We start from the raw sequence: 16,715 nt of genomic DNA on the forward strand, positions 1-16,715 counted from the left end.
GGGAAGATGGTTGTGCTTGTTGGAGGCCAATCATCTCAGCCCCAGGACATCATTGTAGGTGTTCTTCAAGGTTGTGTCCTGGGCCCAACCATCTTCAGCTGCTTCATCAATGACCTTTCCTCCATCTTAGTCAAAAATGGAAATGCTAATAATTACTGTGTTCAGTTACATTTGCTGAAACTCACATACCAATGTAGCCTGTAACCATAAGCAGCAAGACTTGGACAACATTATGGCTTAGGCTGATAAGTAGCAAGTGATATTTATGCCGGACAAGTAATAGACAATGATCCTCTCCAACAAGTGAGTTGAGCTATCTACCCCTAACATTCAATAGTATTACCATCACCATTGAAGAGAAAGGTAACTTGACTAGCAATTACGAGAGCATGCCAGAGACTGAATACTCTGCAATGCACATTTCACCTTCTGATTCCTCAGAGCCTTTCCACCATTCACAAGTCAGGAGTGTGATGCAATGCTCTCCACTTCCTGGGTGAATATAACCTCAATAACACTCGAGGAGCTTAACACCATCCGCTTCATTGGCACCCCATCAACCACCTGAACCCCACACTCCTTCCACTATGAGTTGTATGTACCATCTACAAGATGCACAACAACTGGCCAAGGCTCCTTTTAACCTGCAACTTTTTACCATCTGGAAGGACAAGGGCAGCAACTATATAGGAACATCTGCAAGTTTCCCTTCAAGCCAAATACCTTCCTGACTCGGAAAGAAACGGAGTCCCTTTGCTGTTGTTCGGTTAGAGTCCTGGAATTCTCCCTCTAAAGGCATTATGGGTGTAGATGAATATGATTTAGGAGCAGAAGTAGGTCACTTGGCCCTCCGAGCCAACATGATTCAATAAGGTATTGGCTGCTCTGAATGTAACCTGACCCCACATTTCTGCCTACCCCTGATAACCTTTCACCCCCTTATTAATCAAGATTCTATCTCGCTGTGTCTCAAAATCTGTTTCCACTGTCTCTAGAGGAAGGCATGAGCTTTGCAGACCTTATGACTAAGAGAAAATATTTCTCCTCATCTCCGTCTTAAGCAAGCACCCTCTTATTATTAAATAATGACCCCCTAAGTTCTTCAAGAGGAAATAACCTCTCAACATCCACCCTGTCAAAACCCCTCAGGATCTTAAAGGTTTCCATCAAGTCATTTCTTACTCTTCTAAACTCTAGTGAACACAAACCTAACCTCTCCCATCTTTCCTCAATTAAATTTGTTTCGCCACAAGCGTGGATTGGCTATGTCTTGTGAAATAAATACTTTATTTTGACACCTCGTTTTCCATTGTTACGGTGGGCATGTGGAGAATCATTTTTACCCAGTGAGCTGCTATGATCCAGAATGCTCTGTCTGAAACGGCTGCTGGAAGCAGCTTCAATAGTAATAGTTAGAGAACTAACTAATAGGGAATTAGATAAATACTTGCAGGGAGGAATATTGCAGGGCGATAGGGAAAGAGCCGGAGAGAGAAACTAATTGAATAGCCCTTTTCCCCAGAGATTCGACCGCCAGAGGGAAAAAAATCCTCACCTGTCTTAAATGGGTGACGTGATGTGGAGATGCCGGCGTTGGACTGGGGTAGGCACAGTTAAGAAGTCTCACAACACCAGGCCAAAGTCCAACAGGTTTATTTGGTAGCAAAAACCACAAGCTTTCGGAGCACTGCTCCTTTCGCAGTGCCCTGAAAGCTAGTGACTTGTGCTACCAAATAAACCTGTTGGACTTTAGCTTGGTGTTGTGAGACTTCTTCAATAGATGACCCCTTATTATTAAACAGTGACTTTTAGTTGTAAATCTTCCCGGCATGAGAAAACATCCTCTTCACATCCACCCTGTCAGTAACTTCAGGATCTTAAAAGTTTTGCCCAAGAGGTGAAGAAGGCAGTTCACCATTGTCTTTTCGGAGATGGGCAATAAATGCTGATCTTGCCAACGAAACCAACGTCCTTTTTGAACGAATATAAAAAGACCTTCCCTTCTGATACTACATTAATTGGTATCCAAAGTACTTTGAATTTTATAATGTTATGCAACTTTTAAAAAAGCTAATATTCTGTCTTTCTGTTATTTATCATAAAATGTTATTGTGGTTGGAACCAACTGCGAGTTCTGCACTGAAGTGAGAACGTAATACGTTTACTTGTTAATGCCTCTGGTGTTGTGCGTGTTTACCAGTCTGTGGTGTATATTTTGAATATTTAATACGTTGCAGTTTTCTTTAGAATCATGCAAAACTCCAGCATAGTAGTATGTGAGATGTTAATAAATGGGGAATAAAACTGGCCTTTTGGGAAATAAAACATCCCGTTCTCCTAAAGAGTCTGCAAATTGATTTGGGATCAGAAAGCTCAGTGCTGTTCAGAACCAGACAGTCTCCTGGCAGATATTAAGAGATTTGAAGAAACGATTTGGACTCCTTAAAATGGCTGAAAATTTAAATGGAATAAAAACATGTCAAGTGGTAAAACCCTACTTTTTGTTGGAAGTGTGTGATGCCAACTTTGTGTTGTTGCAATAACTAGTCTGCTTTGGAGTTTATGGACCATCAATATTATGAGATGTTGAGCAGGCTTACTTAGAACATAGAACATTACAGTACAGTGCCGGCCCTTCGGCCCTCGATGTTGCACCGACCACTGGAACAAATCTAATGACCCTCTAACCTAAACTATTCCAATGTTATCCACTTGAGTAATGCCTTTTGGCTCCCCACTTTCTCTAGCAGAGATCCTGAGAGGTGCTGTTCATCTGGCATAGTAGGGAAACGTCATTTTCATAGAATCCCTACAGCGCAGAAGAAGGCCATTCAGTCCATCGAGTCTGCACTGACCACAATCCCACTCAGACCCTGTCCCTGCATGCATTTACCCTAGTTAGTTCCTCTGACACTAAGGGGCAATTTGGCATGGCCAATGCACCTAACCTGCACATTTTTGGACATCTTATATGACATTTAGGACCAGATTAATAACTTGTTCAAGATAAATGTTCTGTTATAAACGCTTGCTCTAGTTAACTTAAATATGCTTGCTGGGTGAAGCTTTGATTCTTGGATAATAAACACAGGAAATGCTGAAAATACTCAGATTTGGCAGCTTCTGCAGAGCGAGAAACAGTGTAGATTTTGGGTCAATCAGAACTCGTTGTCTTGACGCATTAACACTCTCTTTGTTAACAGAAGCTGTGAGACCTGATGAGTATTTACATCATGTTCTGTTTTTATTTCCTGTGCACAGAATTTTCCTTTTCTATTCTTGGGTATTTCTGTTAGCTTTACGTTTTTTTAAATGGACAGTTGGCGTATCTGATCTAACTAGAGAATCTGCACGCAAGCAAAACATTTTGTCTTCAAATGTCATCAGAAAAAAATAGCTTGCCCTTTCTAGAAACGGATATCTCTCTGCCATCAGCAGACCCACCCATTTTCATCTTATTAACTTTGACCTTGCCTCATCTCAGCTGCTGAAATTCTCATTCATGCCTTTGTACCCAGACTTGATGATTCCAACTCTCCACCAGCCTCATTTCCATCCTGTCTAAACCTCTCACGATCGCAAATCTGTTGCCCATCTCCTTATTCGCACTAAATCTCATTCGCCCATCATCCCTGTGCTTGTTAACCTGCAGCTTATCTGGATCCTCACTGAGCCATGCCTTCATTTTAAAATTTATAATTTTAAATTCTGTCACCTCTTCCCTATCTCTGTAACCTTCTCTGTGTTTACAGCCTTTTGATTTATCTGCATTCTTCCAATTCTTGCCTCTTGAATATCTCTGATTTGAATCATCTGCAGTGGGGCAGAGGTGGTGCAGTAGTTAGCACTGTTGCCTCACAGCGCCAGGGACCCGGGTTCAACTCCAGCCTTGGTCACTGTGTGGAATTTGTTCTCCCCATTTTTTTGTGTGGGTTTCCTCTAGGTGCTTTGCTTTCCTCCCAGTGATGTGCAGATTAGATTGATTAGCCATACTAAATTGCCCTCCATGTCTCAATATATAGATTTGGGGGATTAAGGGGATAAGTATTTGGGGTAAGCCTCACCGTGCCAGGGATACCTGTCTGTGTGGAGTTTGGATGTTATCCACATGTCTGTGTGGGTTTCCTCCAAGTGCTCCGGTTTCCTCCCACTGCCTGAAAGACATGCTGGCTAGGTAGATTGGCCATGTTAACTTACCCCTTTGTCTCAAGATGTGTACGTTTGGGGGATTACCAGGGTAAATATGGAACAGCACCGTCATTATCACTGCTGCCTCTCAACTCCAGGGGACCTGGGTTCCATTCCCAACTTGGGTCACTGCCTGTGTGAAGTTTGCACATTCTCCCCATGTCTGCATGGGTTTCCTCCAGGTGCTCCTGTTTCCTCCCACAGTCCAAAGATGTGCGGGTAAATTTGGACATGTTAAATTAACCCTTGGTGTCCCAGGATGTGATAGGTTAGAGGGATTAGTGGGGTAACTAAGTAAGGATAGGGCCTGGATGGGATTGTTGTCCTGCAGACTTGATGGGCCGAACGGCCTCCTTCTGCACTGTGGATTTTCTATGATTCTATGTGAGGTTACAGGAATAGAGCCTGGGTGGGATTGTGGTCATTGCAGGCTCGACTGGCTGGATAGTCTCCTTCTGCACTGTAGGCTTTCTGTGATTCATTGGTCGACATGCCAAATTTTGGAATTTCCCCTCTAATCCCCTCCATCCCTCTGCCTCACTTGATTTTTTGAAGACCCTCCTTAAAACCTAGCTCTTTTGGTTACCTACCCTAAGATCTCACATGGCTCAGTGTCAGATTTGGGGCATTTCAGTAGGTTAAAGTTTCTGGATAAATACAAGTTGTTATGGTTCTAATTTGGTTTCATTCTCTGCAACTCTATGCAGGAATTCGATGTCAAACCTGAAACCAGGAAGAGGAAACAATGAGAACCGCCGAAGTGTCTTCTACACTGAGGACTGGGAGCTACTTGATCCCAGCCTCAAAGAGCTAGAAGAAGCAACAGCGCACGAAGAAAAGAGAAAAAATGCTACAGAAACGAATAGAGGTTTGTCACTTCATTTTTCAGGTGCAGTTCTGTCCATACAGAAAATAAAGCATTTTTGTTCAAACAGATACACTTTTTCAGTAAGATTACATGCTTGGGTACGACCATTGCTTTGCAATAATCTGGCTTCAGTAGTCTGGTGGTTTTATTCTGTAATTCTCTGGACAGTCAACCATTGTATTATAAAGATGATGGCCAGAATTTAACCCCCCGCCCGCCACGGGGTTCAGAATGGGCAAGGGGCGGATCAGGGGAAGGTTTGTTGACTTCGGGCAAGATCTTGTGGTTTCAGGACGCGCAAGGCTGTAAAGTCTCACCCATGATCTTACAAAACAAAAGGAGGCCAATTGTCTGCACCGACAACAATCCCATCTAGGCCCTATCCCCACTTAGTTACCCTGCTAATGTCCAATTAAAGAGCTATCCAGCTTAATCCCAGCTCGTGGTCCCATAGTTCTGTAGAATATGGCACCGCAAGTGCATATCCAAGCAATTTTTAAATGTGTTTTTTTACAAGTGTATAAGTGTCACAAGTAGGCTTGCATTAATACTGCAATGAAGTTATTGTGAAAATCCCCTAGTCGCCACACTCCGATGTCTGCTCGGGTACACGGAGGGAGAGTTTAGCATGGCCAGTGCACCTGACCAGCACGCCCTTCCATCTGTGGGAGGAAACAGGAACAGGCGCTAGGAGAACATGCAGACTCCGCACAGACAGTGACCCAAGCCAGGAATCGAACCTGGGTCCCTGGCACAGTGAGACAGCAGTGCTAACCAATACTTAGTTTAACGTCTGTTGTGGGGAAAAATGCTTGAATCCGCCATCAAAGAAAAAATAGCGAGGCACCTTGAGAAGAATTGTTTGATAGAGCAGACGCAGCATGGATTCGTTAAGGGTAAGTCGTGTCTGACGAATTTATTGGAATTCTATGAGGATGTGACTAGTGCGGTAGACAGAGGGGAACCGGTGGATGTGGTGTTTCTCGATTTTTCAGAAGGCATTTGATAAGGCACAAAAGGTTGCTTCAGAAGGTAAGGGTGCACGGAGTTGGGGGTAAGGTGTTAGCGTGGATAGAGGATTGGTTGTCTAATAGGAGGCAGAGAGTTGGTATCAATGGGCGCTATTCTGATTGGCGGTTGGTGACTAGTGGAGTGCCGCAGGGATCGGTGCTGGGGCCTCAACTATTTACCATTAATATAGATGATCTGGAGGAGGGGGCTGAGTGTAGGGTGTCGAAATTTGCTGATGACACAAATAAGTGGAAAAGCAAATTGTGTGGAGGGTGTGGAAAGTCTGCAGAGGGATCTAGATAGGCTAAGCGAGTGGGCGAGGACCTGGCAGATGGAGTACAATGTAGCAGGTGTGAGGTTATCCACTTTGGCAGAAATAATAGTAGGAGGGATTACTATTTAAAGGGCAAAAAGCTGCAGCATGCTACAGTGCAAAGGGACCTGGGGGTCCTTGTGCGTGAGTCGCAAAAACCCAGTCTGCAGGTGATCAGGAAGGCAAATGGGATGCTAGCCTTAATAGTGAGGGGGATAGAATATAAAAGCAGGGAGGTCTTGCAACTGTTCAGGGCACTGGTGAGGCCGCAGCTGGAATACTATGTGCAGTTTTGGTCGCCGCACTTGCACAAGGATATTTTGGCCTTGGAGGGAATGCAGAGGAGGTTCACTAGGCTGATACTGGAGATGAGGGGTGGAACTATGAAGAGAGGCTGAAGAGACTGGGTTTGTACTCTGAGTTTAGCAGGATGAGGGGGGATCTTATAGAGACGTATAAGATAATGAAGGGGATGGATAGGGTAGAGGTAGAGAGATTCTTCCCGCTCAAAGGACGGCAGGACTAGAGGGCACAGCCTCAATCCGGGGGGGGGGGGGGGCAGTTTAGAACGGAGTTGAGGAGGAACTTCGTCACTCAAAGGGTGGTGAATCTCTGGAATTCTCTGCCCGTTGAAGTGGTGGAGGCTACCTCGCTAAATATATTTAAGACATGGGTAGATAGGTTTTTGGTAGGCAATGGAATTAAGGGTTATGGGGAGAAAGCGGGAAAGTGGAACTGATCCACTTCAGATCAGCCATGATCTTATTGCATGGCAGGGCAGGCTCGAAGGGCTAGATGGCCTACTCCTGCTCCTATTTCTTATGTTCTTAATACTTGCTGCAGACTGGCAGTTCCTCATTGATACGCGTGAGGCTGCTGACTGGATAAGGGAGAATGTTCATTGTGCTACATCAAGGAGTTTGCACGGAGGAAAGTTTAATATATACAATGGTCCAAAACATTTTGAATGTCTAGTTAGGAGACTGCTCTTCACACCTCACCCATTTTAATGCTAGGATTGGTTCACATCTTAGTTGTTGTCAGGTCATTGATGCTGGATCAACTAATGATGAAATAAACTCTAGTCAAAATAAGCTACGCTCTGTCATTCCTGACCTCCATTATCCTGCTTTGTACTGCCTGAGATAGACAGGAGCAGCTTCACATTCAACGCATTGAGTAAAGGGATTGCTGAAAGCTTCTAAAATGCTGCAGAAATTTTGACTTATAAAAAAAATTTTCATTTAAACTAAGCATGTTTCTGAACGTCTTTCTGCTTCTGTTGTTAAAAAAAAATCTGTCAAAGGGTCATCCAGATTTGAAATGTTGGCTCTACTCTCTCTCTCTAGATGCTGTCAGACCTGCCAAAATTTTCCAGCATGTTGTGTTTTTATTTGTAATAAATCTACCTAGTTCTAGTCTGTCTGTATTGTGATGTTTTCCCCCACTTGAGTGAACTGCCAGATGGGTATCCTGACATCCTAAAGGTAACACACTCATGGTTTTCTGTCCCCCTCAAATAGATAAGGGTTCAAGTTTTGGTTCTGCTCAACTTGTGGAAGCTGACTCTTGGCAGTGGGCACAGGTTAAAATTGTCAGTGGGACAGCAATAATGGAATGAATGTGTCACTATAAATGTGAAACAAGATTCCATTTTCACTAGTGAGAGCCAGCCTGTTTTGTTGTCCTGCAAATCTTTGGTTAGATTTGCCCTAGGTAGGGAATGAGTCTCCGTTTGCTTTGGTGTTAACCTTGTTCTCTCGGGACTTAAGGGAAGAATGACACAGGAATGATGGCACAGTTGTCAGCAGTACTGCCTCTCAGTGTCAGGGACCTGGGTTCAATGGGTGTTTCAGTCTGTGTGGAGATTGGATGTTTCCCCCAAGTCTGCATGGGTTTCCTCTGGGCTCTCTGGTTTCCTCCCTCGCTCCAAAGATGTGCAGATAAAGGCAAAATACCGTGGATGCTGGAACCTGAAACAGAAAAATGCTGGAAAATCTCAGCAGGTCTGACGACATCTGTGGTGAGACAGTACAGCCGACGTTTCAAGTCTAGATGACCCTTTGTCAGTTCTAACGAAGGATCATCTAGACTCGAAACGTTGGATGTGCTGTCTCGCCACAGATGTTGTCAGACCTGCTGAGATTTCCCAGCATTTTTTTTGTTTTGCCAAAGATGCGCAGGTTAGGTGGATTGTCCATAGTAAATTAGCAGAATAAATATGTGGGGTTAGGGGGATATATAGGGATCTGTGTGGGATTGTTTTCAGTGCAGACTCGGTGGGCCGAGTGGCCACCTTCTGCACTGTAATGATTCTATTCTGTGCACGATGCCCAGTTGTTCTTTTCCCCCTAAGTAGCAGCCAAAGCATTCCTTGCATGCGCCAATGAGTTACATTGCCATGGTGATAATGGAGATATTTGTTTCTCATGTTTTGCTGTTGTAGTGACAGTAGCCGCATGTTTATCAGCCAGGAAGAACCACTGACAGACTCTTCTTGCTGCAGCTTAACCTACCAGCTTTTCTTTTGATGTGCCTGCCAAGTGCAGGAAATCCCTGCTCGGAGAGCTGGCAGTTGAAGAGCAATGTGAAAACACATTTCAGCCAACAGGCAATGTGTGTTCCAAGAATCCTTTCAGTTGTTTCTTAAGCCATTAGGTGTGAAAATCAGTATTTGTTTGAGGCTCCATCAGTAGCTCATTTGTCGTGGAACCATGCAGAACAGAGTGAAGCCATTTGGTTCTCTCTGCCTCAGCTGGCTTTATAAAAAGGCTATTCAGTTAGAGCTCCTGCTCTTTCTCCATTGCTCTGCAGTTTTCCCTCCTTTCAAGTATTTATCTAATTCCCTATTAAATATGGCACAATGGTTGGCACTGCTGCTTCATAGCGCCAGGGATCTGGATTTGATTCCCAGCTTGGGTCACTGTCTGTGCAGAGTCTGCACATTCTCCCCCTGTCTGCATGGGTTTTCTCTGGGTGCTCTGGTTTCCTCGCACAGTTCAGAGATGTGCAGGTTGGGTGGATTGACCATGCTAAATTGCTCCTTCGTGTCTCAAAACGTGCAAGTTAGGTGGATTAGCCATGTCACATTTTCCCTTAGTTTCCAAAGGTGTGCAGGTTAGGTGGATTGGCCATGCTAAATTGTCCCTAAGTGTCAGAGGGACTAGCTATGCTAAATACATAGAGTTATGGGGATATGGCCTTAGTGGGATTGTGGTTGGTGTGGACTCAATGTTTGCATAGCCTCCTTCTGCACTATAGGACTCTAGTTTTACTACTGAATCTGTTTCCAGACACAGCACGTTGGATCACAACAGTTTGCTGTGTAAAAATGATTCTCCACATGTCCACCATATTAGTGGGAGAAAAAACAGGTGCCAAAATAAGGTATTTCATAAGATGTGGCCAGTCTTATAACTGAGGAAAGGTTGAGAGGTTAGGTTGTGTCCATTAGAGTTTAGAAGAGTAAGAGGCTTGATTGGAACCTGCAAGGTTGACAGGGTGACTGCGGAGGGGATGTTTCCTCTTGTCGGAGAATCTAGAACTAGGGATCATACATAAAAATAAGAAGTCACTCATTTAAGACCGAGATGAGAAGATTTTGTTTTCTCTTAGAGTCATGAGTCTGAACTGATGAAAAGACATTGGAAGCAGAGTCTTTTAAGTCAGAGTTACATAGATTCTTGAGGGGGCTGAAGGGTTATTGGGGGCTGGAGGAGGGTGCCAGGCAAGAATGTAGGGTTGAGGTTACAATCAGATCAACCATGATCTTATTGAATGGCGGAGCAGGTTCCAACAGTTAACTCCTACCCCTAATTCTTGTGTTCTTACGTAAATGAAATCTTTCACGGAGCTAATTAACGTGGTTGGCGAATCTTCAAGTATGTGACATTGCAGCTGTACCTGATAATTCAGTCACCTTTGCACAAACAATATAATTAGCCAACAATTTTTTATCATCAGCAACAGAGTTGGAATTCGGCTCTAGATAACAAACTAAATTTTGAATAAAGTGGAACAGCCTTTGTTGCAGTTAATCTTAGTTTCCTATTTATCTAGTCTTGTCTTAGTTTTAACGTTATCTCTGTAAAACATCTACAGCGTATTGAATTTGCAGCAAGTCTTGCATGCTGTCACCACATATTCTCGACAAACCTTTATTAATAGTCCATTTTGCATTAAATCAACCAAGGTTTTGGGTTATCACCATGCTGCAGCCTCATTGCAGCTTAACTGACGTATCTTCAACTGTATAACTTTACCTGCGTGCTATACTGCTCTGGATCAAGGTTACAGTTTCTTCTCAACTCTCAGTACTCCATTATCAGAGGGTGATATTTCACCCACTGAGCCATGGTCCTCTGGAAATCTCAAGTTTGGAAGTTAAATGTGATATTTGCATTTTACAGACCTCCTCTCTTTAATTCAAAAAGTTATCATACAGAAGAACAAATGTAAATTACCCTGCCACATAAACAAAGCAACGTTACTTGTGGTAGGAAATCATTGTTGCATTATTGAGCTTGCAAAGTTTCTTTGAGAACATGAGCAGGGGGTTTAAACTGTCCCTAGATTTGCATACACAATTTCACCACCCATAGTCTGGTTGCAGGAAGGAACATTATGCATGTCAGTTTTAATCTCAGCCTGGAGGTGACAGATTCTTAGATTCACTACAGGGCAGTAGGCCAGTCAGCCCGTTGAGCCTGCACTGACCACAATCCCATCCAGGCTGAGATCCCACCCCATCAAAATTTAGTGGTGGAACCAATATTCATGTTTTTCCCTTCGTGCAAGCCCCTCCCCCCCCGGGCCAAGAGACAAATAATATTGATCCATCAGTGTCAGGGAGATTAGCAGATTAGCACAGTAAATATATGGGGTTACAGGAATAGGGCCTGGATGGGATTGTGGTCAGTGCAGGCTCAATAGGCTGAATGGTCTAATGTCCTGTAGGGAATCTGAATCTGTCACCTCCCAGGCTGAGTAAAACTGACACACAAAACGTTCCTTCCTGCAACCAGGCTATGGGTAGTGAAAGTGTGTATGCAAATCTAGGGACATTTAAATCCCCTGCTCAGGTCCCCAGAGAAACTTTGCAAGCTCAATAATGCAACAATGATTTCCTACCACAAGAAACATGACTTCATTACTTCATGTGGCAGAGTAATTTACATTTGTTCTTCTATAAGATAACTTTCTGAGTTAAAGGATGACAGACTGTAAAGTGCAGATGTCACATTTATCTTCCAAACTTCGAACCCAGTAGCTAATTAGAGTTACATTCTGTACTCTTAACACTCCATTCTGCACTCTCATTTCCTTCTCTATGAATGGTATGCTTTGACTGTATAGCACACAAGAAATAATACTTTTCAATATGTTAATACACGTGATAATCAAATTGTAGAGAGAAGAGCTAAAATGACGAAATGCATATAAATCAGTGGGGCAGCATCTGCACAGACTGTATAGCTGTCTTTAGTTCAGTGTGAATTATGCAGTTAATATCATTTGTGTGCTGTGCCCTCCAGATTTTAGTTCCCCCTTCCCTCATCGAATGAGCTTGAGTTCAGAACTCCCACACTCTGATCAGCTATTTTTTTCTTTTGCAGAAACTTCTGCTACAGGAGTGTGTCATGGCGTCCTGAGGGTGGCACGTGGTTAGCACTGCTGTCTCAGCGCCAGAGCCCCAGGCTCAATTCCAGCCTCAGGTCACTGTCTGTGTGGAGCCTGCATGTTCTCTGTGTCTGTGTGGGTTTCCTCTGGGTAGTCCAGTTTGCTCCCAGTCCAAAGATGTGTGGGTTGATTGGACGTGCTAAATTGACCCTTGGTGTTGGGGGGATTAACAGGGTAAATACGTGGAGTAACAGGTTTAGGCCCTGGGTGAGATTGTTGTCAGTGCAGGCTTGATGGACCGAATGGCCCCTTTCTGCACTGTCTGGATTCTATGATCACTGCTGTTCATGTGCTGTTGTACAGTTTAATTGTATATATTTAACTCCTATCAAGAATATGGATGTTTCACAGATTCCCCACACCCTTCCACTTTCTTCACAGCCAGAAGGGATAGATAAGGTTAAGAGGCAACCGAATGGAGGCCTTCAGGGTGATGAAAAGCTTTGAGCAAGTAAATTCCCTCCAGGGAGTGGATCAATAACCAGATTTCACAGATTTAAAACCTCTGGCAAAAGATCTAGTGAGCAGAATCTTTCACTGAATTGTCAGGATCTGGAATGCTGTAACCAAAAATGTGGTGAGAACAGATATGTGAATTTTAAGAGGGAGTTGGGGAGGTACTTGAGGTTGAGGAGCTAATGGGGTTATGGGCAGGGATGTGGCATTAAAGCATGGCTGCTATTTCAGTGTCAGATCAGGCACAGTGGACTGGAAGACCACGTCCTGAGCTGTGCGATTCCAATCTGTTTTACTGAGAACTCTTCCGTTGCATTGAAGGACCACTTAAATTGCAGAGCACAAAGTTAGAAATTTTCTTTTGTACATTTCATCAGAATCTGCACAGTTTTGCAGGTCAGTGCAATGCAGGCCTTAGCTGTACAAGTGCATTGTGATCGTGGAGTCGAGGTCTGTTTTGATGCAAGGCCTATTCTGAGGATTGAGAAGCCCTGAAGGTAGTTTTCTCATTCTACATTGCTGTGGGATTGGTTTGAGCAATGTCAAAATGATTTTGCAACGATGCTACATTTTTGTGATGTGGTGGCGCAGTGATTCAACTGCTGTCTTAAAGCTCCAGGGACCCGGGCTCATTTCTGGCCTTGGGTGACTGTGGAGTTTCCACATTCTCCCCATGTCTGTATGGGTTTCCTCCAGGTGCTCTGGTTTCCTTTCACATTCCAAAGATGTGTAGCTTAAGTGATTGGCCATGCTAACTTGCCCCTTAGTGGCCAAAGATGTGTAAGGTAAGGGGGATTAGCCATAGGAAATGTGGGAGGTTACAGGGATAGATGGGGGAGTGGGACTGGCTAAGATACTCTCAGTAAGAAGTCTCTCAACACCAGGTTAAAGTCCAACAGGTTTATTTGATAGCAAACGCACTAGCTTTCGGGGCTCTGCGTCAGATGTGTGGGAAGAAGGGGCAGAGCCCCGAAAGCTAGTGGCGTTTGCTACCAAATAAACCTGTTGGACTTTAACCTGGTGTTGTGAGACTTCTTACTGTGTTTACCCCAGTCCAACGCTGGCATCCCCACATCATAAGGTACTCTCAGACAGAGTCAATACAACCTTGATTAGCAGAATGGCCACTTCACTGTAGGGATTCTGTGATTTTTCTTTTAATGTAGTGGTTAAGAAAAAATGTTTAAAATTAAAAATTTAAATTCAAAATGTTGAAGGCCAACATCAGATATTGTCGATGGATTTTCAATAATTTAAATCCTGATTGATCTCTTTTCTTCATTTTGTTCATAATAGTCGTGTTTCAATCTGGAAATTTGTTGGCCTTTTCTGTAGGATCAGCATTTTCTTTTGATTTTGCAAGAGCAACACGTGTTAGACGTCCACCATTCTTGAGAGACATGATTGGAACGTCAAAGAGCCGCAATAGCAGTGAGTCATCACCTGTTGAATGGATTGTTACCAATGGAAAGGCATCAACAGAGATTCAGTCCAGAATTCAAGCTCAACAAGAAGAGTTAAACAAGGTGAAAGAAGATTTAATCAGTCAAAAGGTAAGCTGTGAAGGGACAGACAGCATTATCCATGACTTCCAATTTTTTTAAATTCATTCGTGGAACATGGACGTTGCTGGCTTGCTAGCATCTATTGCCTATCCCTAGTTGCCCGGGAGCAGTTGAGAATCGGCCATGTTGCTGTGAGTCACGTGTAGGCCAGACCAGGTAAGGACAGATTTCCTTCCCTAAAAGACTTTAGTGGGCCAGGTGGGTTTTTTCAACAGTGGTTTCATGCACATCAGTAGATTCTTAATTCCAAATTTTTCTTATTGAATTCAAATTCCACTATCTGCAGTGGCGGGATTAGAACCTGGGTCCCCAAAACATTAGCTGAGTTTCTGGATTAATAGTCTAGCGATAATACCACTGGGCCATCACCACCTCCCCAATCATGATTCCAGATATGAATGGTTGAAGTGCCAGTTATCGATGAAAATCAAAGATTCTAAAAGAGCTTCATAAATTGTTAAAGGCAAGGTTGTATTTAGGAAATGCCTTGCAAAATAGTGTCACTTTTGAAGCATTGACATGTGGCACCAAAAAGCCATGTAGTTTTTAGGTTTGATTTCTCAGCAGACGTCCATTTCCAGCTTTACGAATACTGGCTGGTGTAGAAGCTACATCAGATCACTATTTGACACTTCCTGACTACTGGCTGAAACTGAGGTACCTAGATAGTCAAAGAGGCTGCAGACCTGGGTCAAAAGGTGGCAGATGGAATTTAACCCAGACAAATGTGAGGTGATACGATTTGGGAGGTCCACTGCAGAAGAAAAGTACACGGTAAGTGGTAGAGCCCTTAGAAATATTAGCATACAGAGAGATCCAGGCGTGCCAGTCCACAGTTCCCTGAAGGTGGCAACTCAGGTGGACAAGATGGTCAAGAAGGTGTATGGCATGCTGGCCTTCATTAGTCGGGGCATATAGGACTTGGAAAATCATGTTGCAGCTGTATAGGACTTTGATTAGGCCGCATTTGGAGCATTGTGTACAATTTTTGTTGTCATGTTATCAGAAGGATGTTGTTGCATTGGAAAGGGTGCCGAAGAGATTTACCAGGATGTTGCCTGGTTTGGAGGATATGGACTATGAAGTATCCTGATCTAACCTTCCGCCCCCATATCCCTAGATCCCTTTAGCCCCAAGAGCTATATCTAACTTCTTGTTGAAATCAGTAAAACAACAGAAAAAGCAATAGAATCATTTTTACTGGTGCGTTTGTGGCCCAACGGCAATACGTCTTATTCCTGCATTGGAAGGTTTCACATTCAAATCACGTCAGGCTGACAACACAAAAGATATTCCCCTACAGTTTTACCACAGGGATTGGTTGAGAAAGAGAGAGAGAGAGAGAGAGAGACCATTGCATCTTCTGATGGAAAGGCAAATTAAATATTTCAATCTGTGTGGAAAATGCAAGACTCTGGGGAGAGAGAGCAGGATTAGCATAGGATTGTTCTAACAAGAAAAAAACTGAAAACTGCCTCCCTTACTGGAAATCTCTCAAATAATTACTCAAAGACACAACGTTTTGTCTGGGTTAAATTCCATCTGCCACATTTCGACTCAGGTTGCCAGCCTCTTCAACTAGCTAGGTACAATATTTTCAGTACAGTACAGCCAGGGTGGTCACAAGGCACAGTGGTTAGCACCGCAGCCTCACAGCGCCAGGGACCCAGGTTTGATTTCCAGCTTGGGTCACTGTGCAGAGTCTGCACATTCTCTCCTTGTCTGCCTGGTTTCCACTGGGTGCTCCGGTTTTGTCCCACAGTCCAGAGATGTGCGGGTTAGGTTGATTGGCCATGCTGAATTGACCCTAGTGTCAGGGGGATTAGCAGGTTAAATGGGTGGGATGAGGGACAGAGGGCCTGTGTGAGATGTGGTTGGTATAGATTCGATGGGCAGAATGGCCTCCTTCTACACTATAAGGATTCTATCCAGAAACAGAGAATTTGATCTATGGTAATCCTGCTCCCAATATTTTTGGTTTGATTTTGGATTTGATCTAATTGTTAGAATTGTGGCTAAACATTAAATCATCCGGTTTCTAGTATGTTGTGTCCAGACACAGTTTGCCAGCATGCAATCCTTCAGAATGCATAAGTTGATCAAAACCAGATCCTTGCGTCTGGATACATTGTGCAACTGTCTAGATTGTGAAATATAAATTTTATTCTGCTGTGCAACAGATGGATTTTAAAAAAAAAACATTGAGGGCAATTGCAGTAGATTGATCTTGGATTTTAAATCCTGTAAGCTGTTTCCTTATTTTGTACAGCATGGTCACTTTACAAACATGTATCTTTCAACTGAAGGGCCTGTGTTAAGGTTTTTCGGTTGTACAAATTCAGATATTTGCATAAATGCAGTGGCATGTCAGGCACAAGCAAAACCAGGCTTTAATAAATGCTCAGGTTGCTAATAGGTTTAAAGGTGTGTGTTAATTGCTCTGTTCTTTTGACTAGCCATCAATTTAATTCCACTGAAACACTGCTTCCAAGCTCTCTATGCTGATTGGCTATCCTCAGTGTACTGTATATATAGCCTCCCATCTGACGAGGCGATGGCCTAGCGGTATTATCGCTAGACTATTAATCCAGAAACTCAGCTAATGTTCTGGGGACCTGGGTTTGAATCCTGCCAC

General features: G+C 43.5%; 1 protein-coding gene across 2 annotated transcripts in view; it reads left to right on the forward strand.

The window, feature by feature from the left end:
• The window catches only part of tbc1d2b (TBC1 domain family, member 2B), a 127,808-nt gene that overhangs the window by 63,568 nt on the left and 47,525 nt on the right, over nucleotides 1-16,715 (forward strand). For both annotated transcript variants that reach the window (XM_080216040.1, XM_080216041.1), the window contains exons 4-5: nucleotides 4,896-5,056; nucleotides 13,851-14,068. In XM_080216040.1, coding sequence (XP_080072166.1) covers nucleotides 4,896-5,056; nucleotides 13,851-14,068 — 379 coding nt within the window. The remainder of the gene's footprint in view (nucleotides 1-4,895; nucleotides 5,057-13,850; nucleotides 14,069-16,715) is intronic.

The sequence above is a fragment of the Carcharhinus amblyrhynchos genome, chromosome 32 (genome assembly GCF_965287045.1).
Source record: "Carcharhinus amblyrhynchos chromosome 32, sCarAmb.v2.hapA, whole genome shotgun sequence".
NCBI lineage: Eukaryota > Metazoa > Chordata > Chondrichthyes > Carcharhiniformes > Carcharhinidae > Carcharhinus > Carcharhinus amblyrhynchos.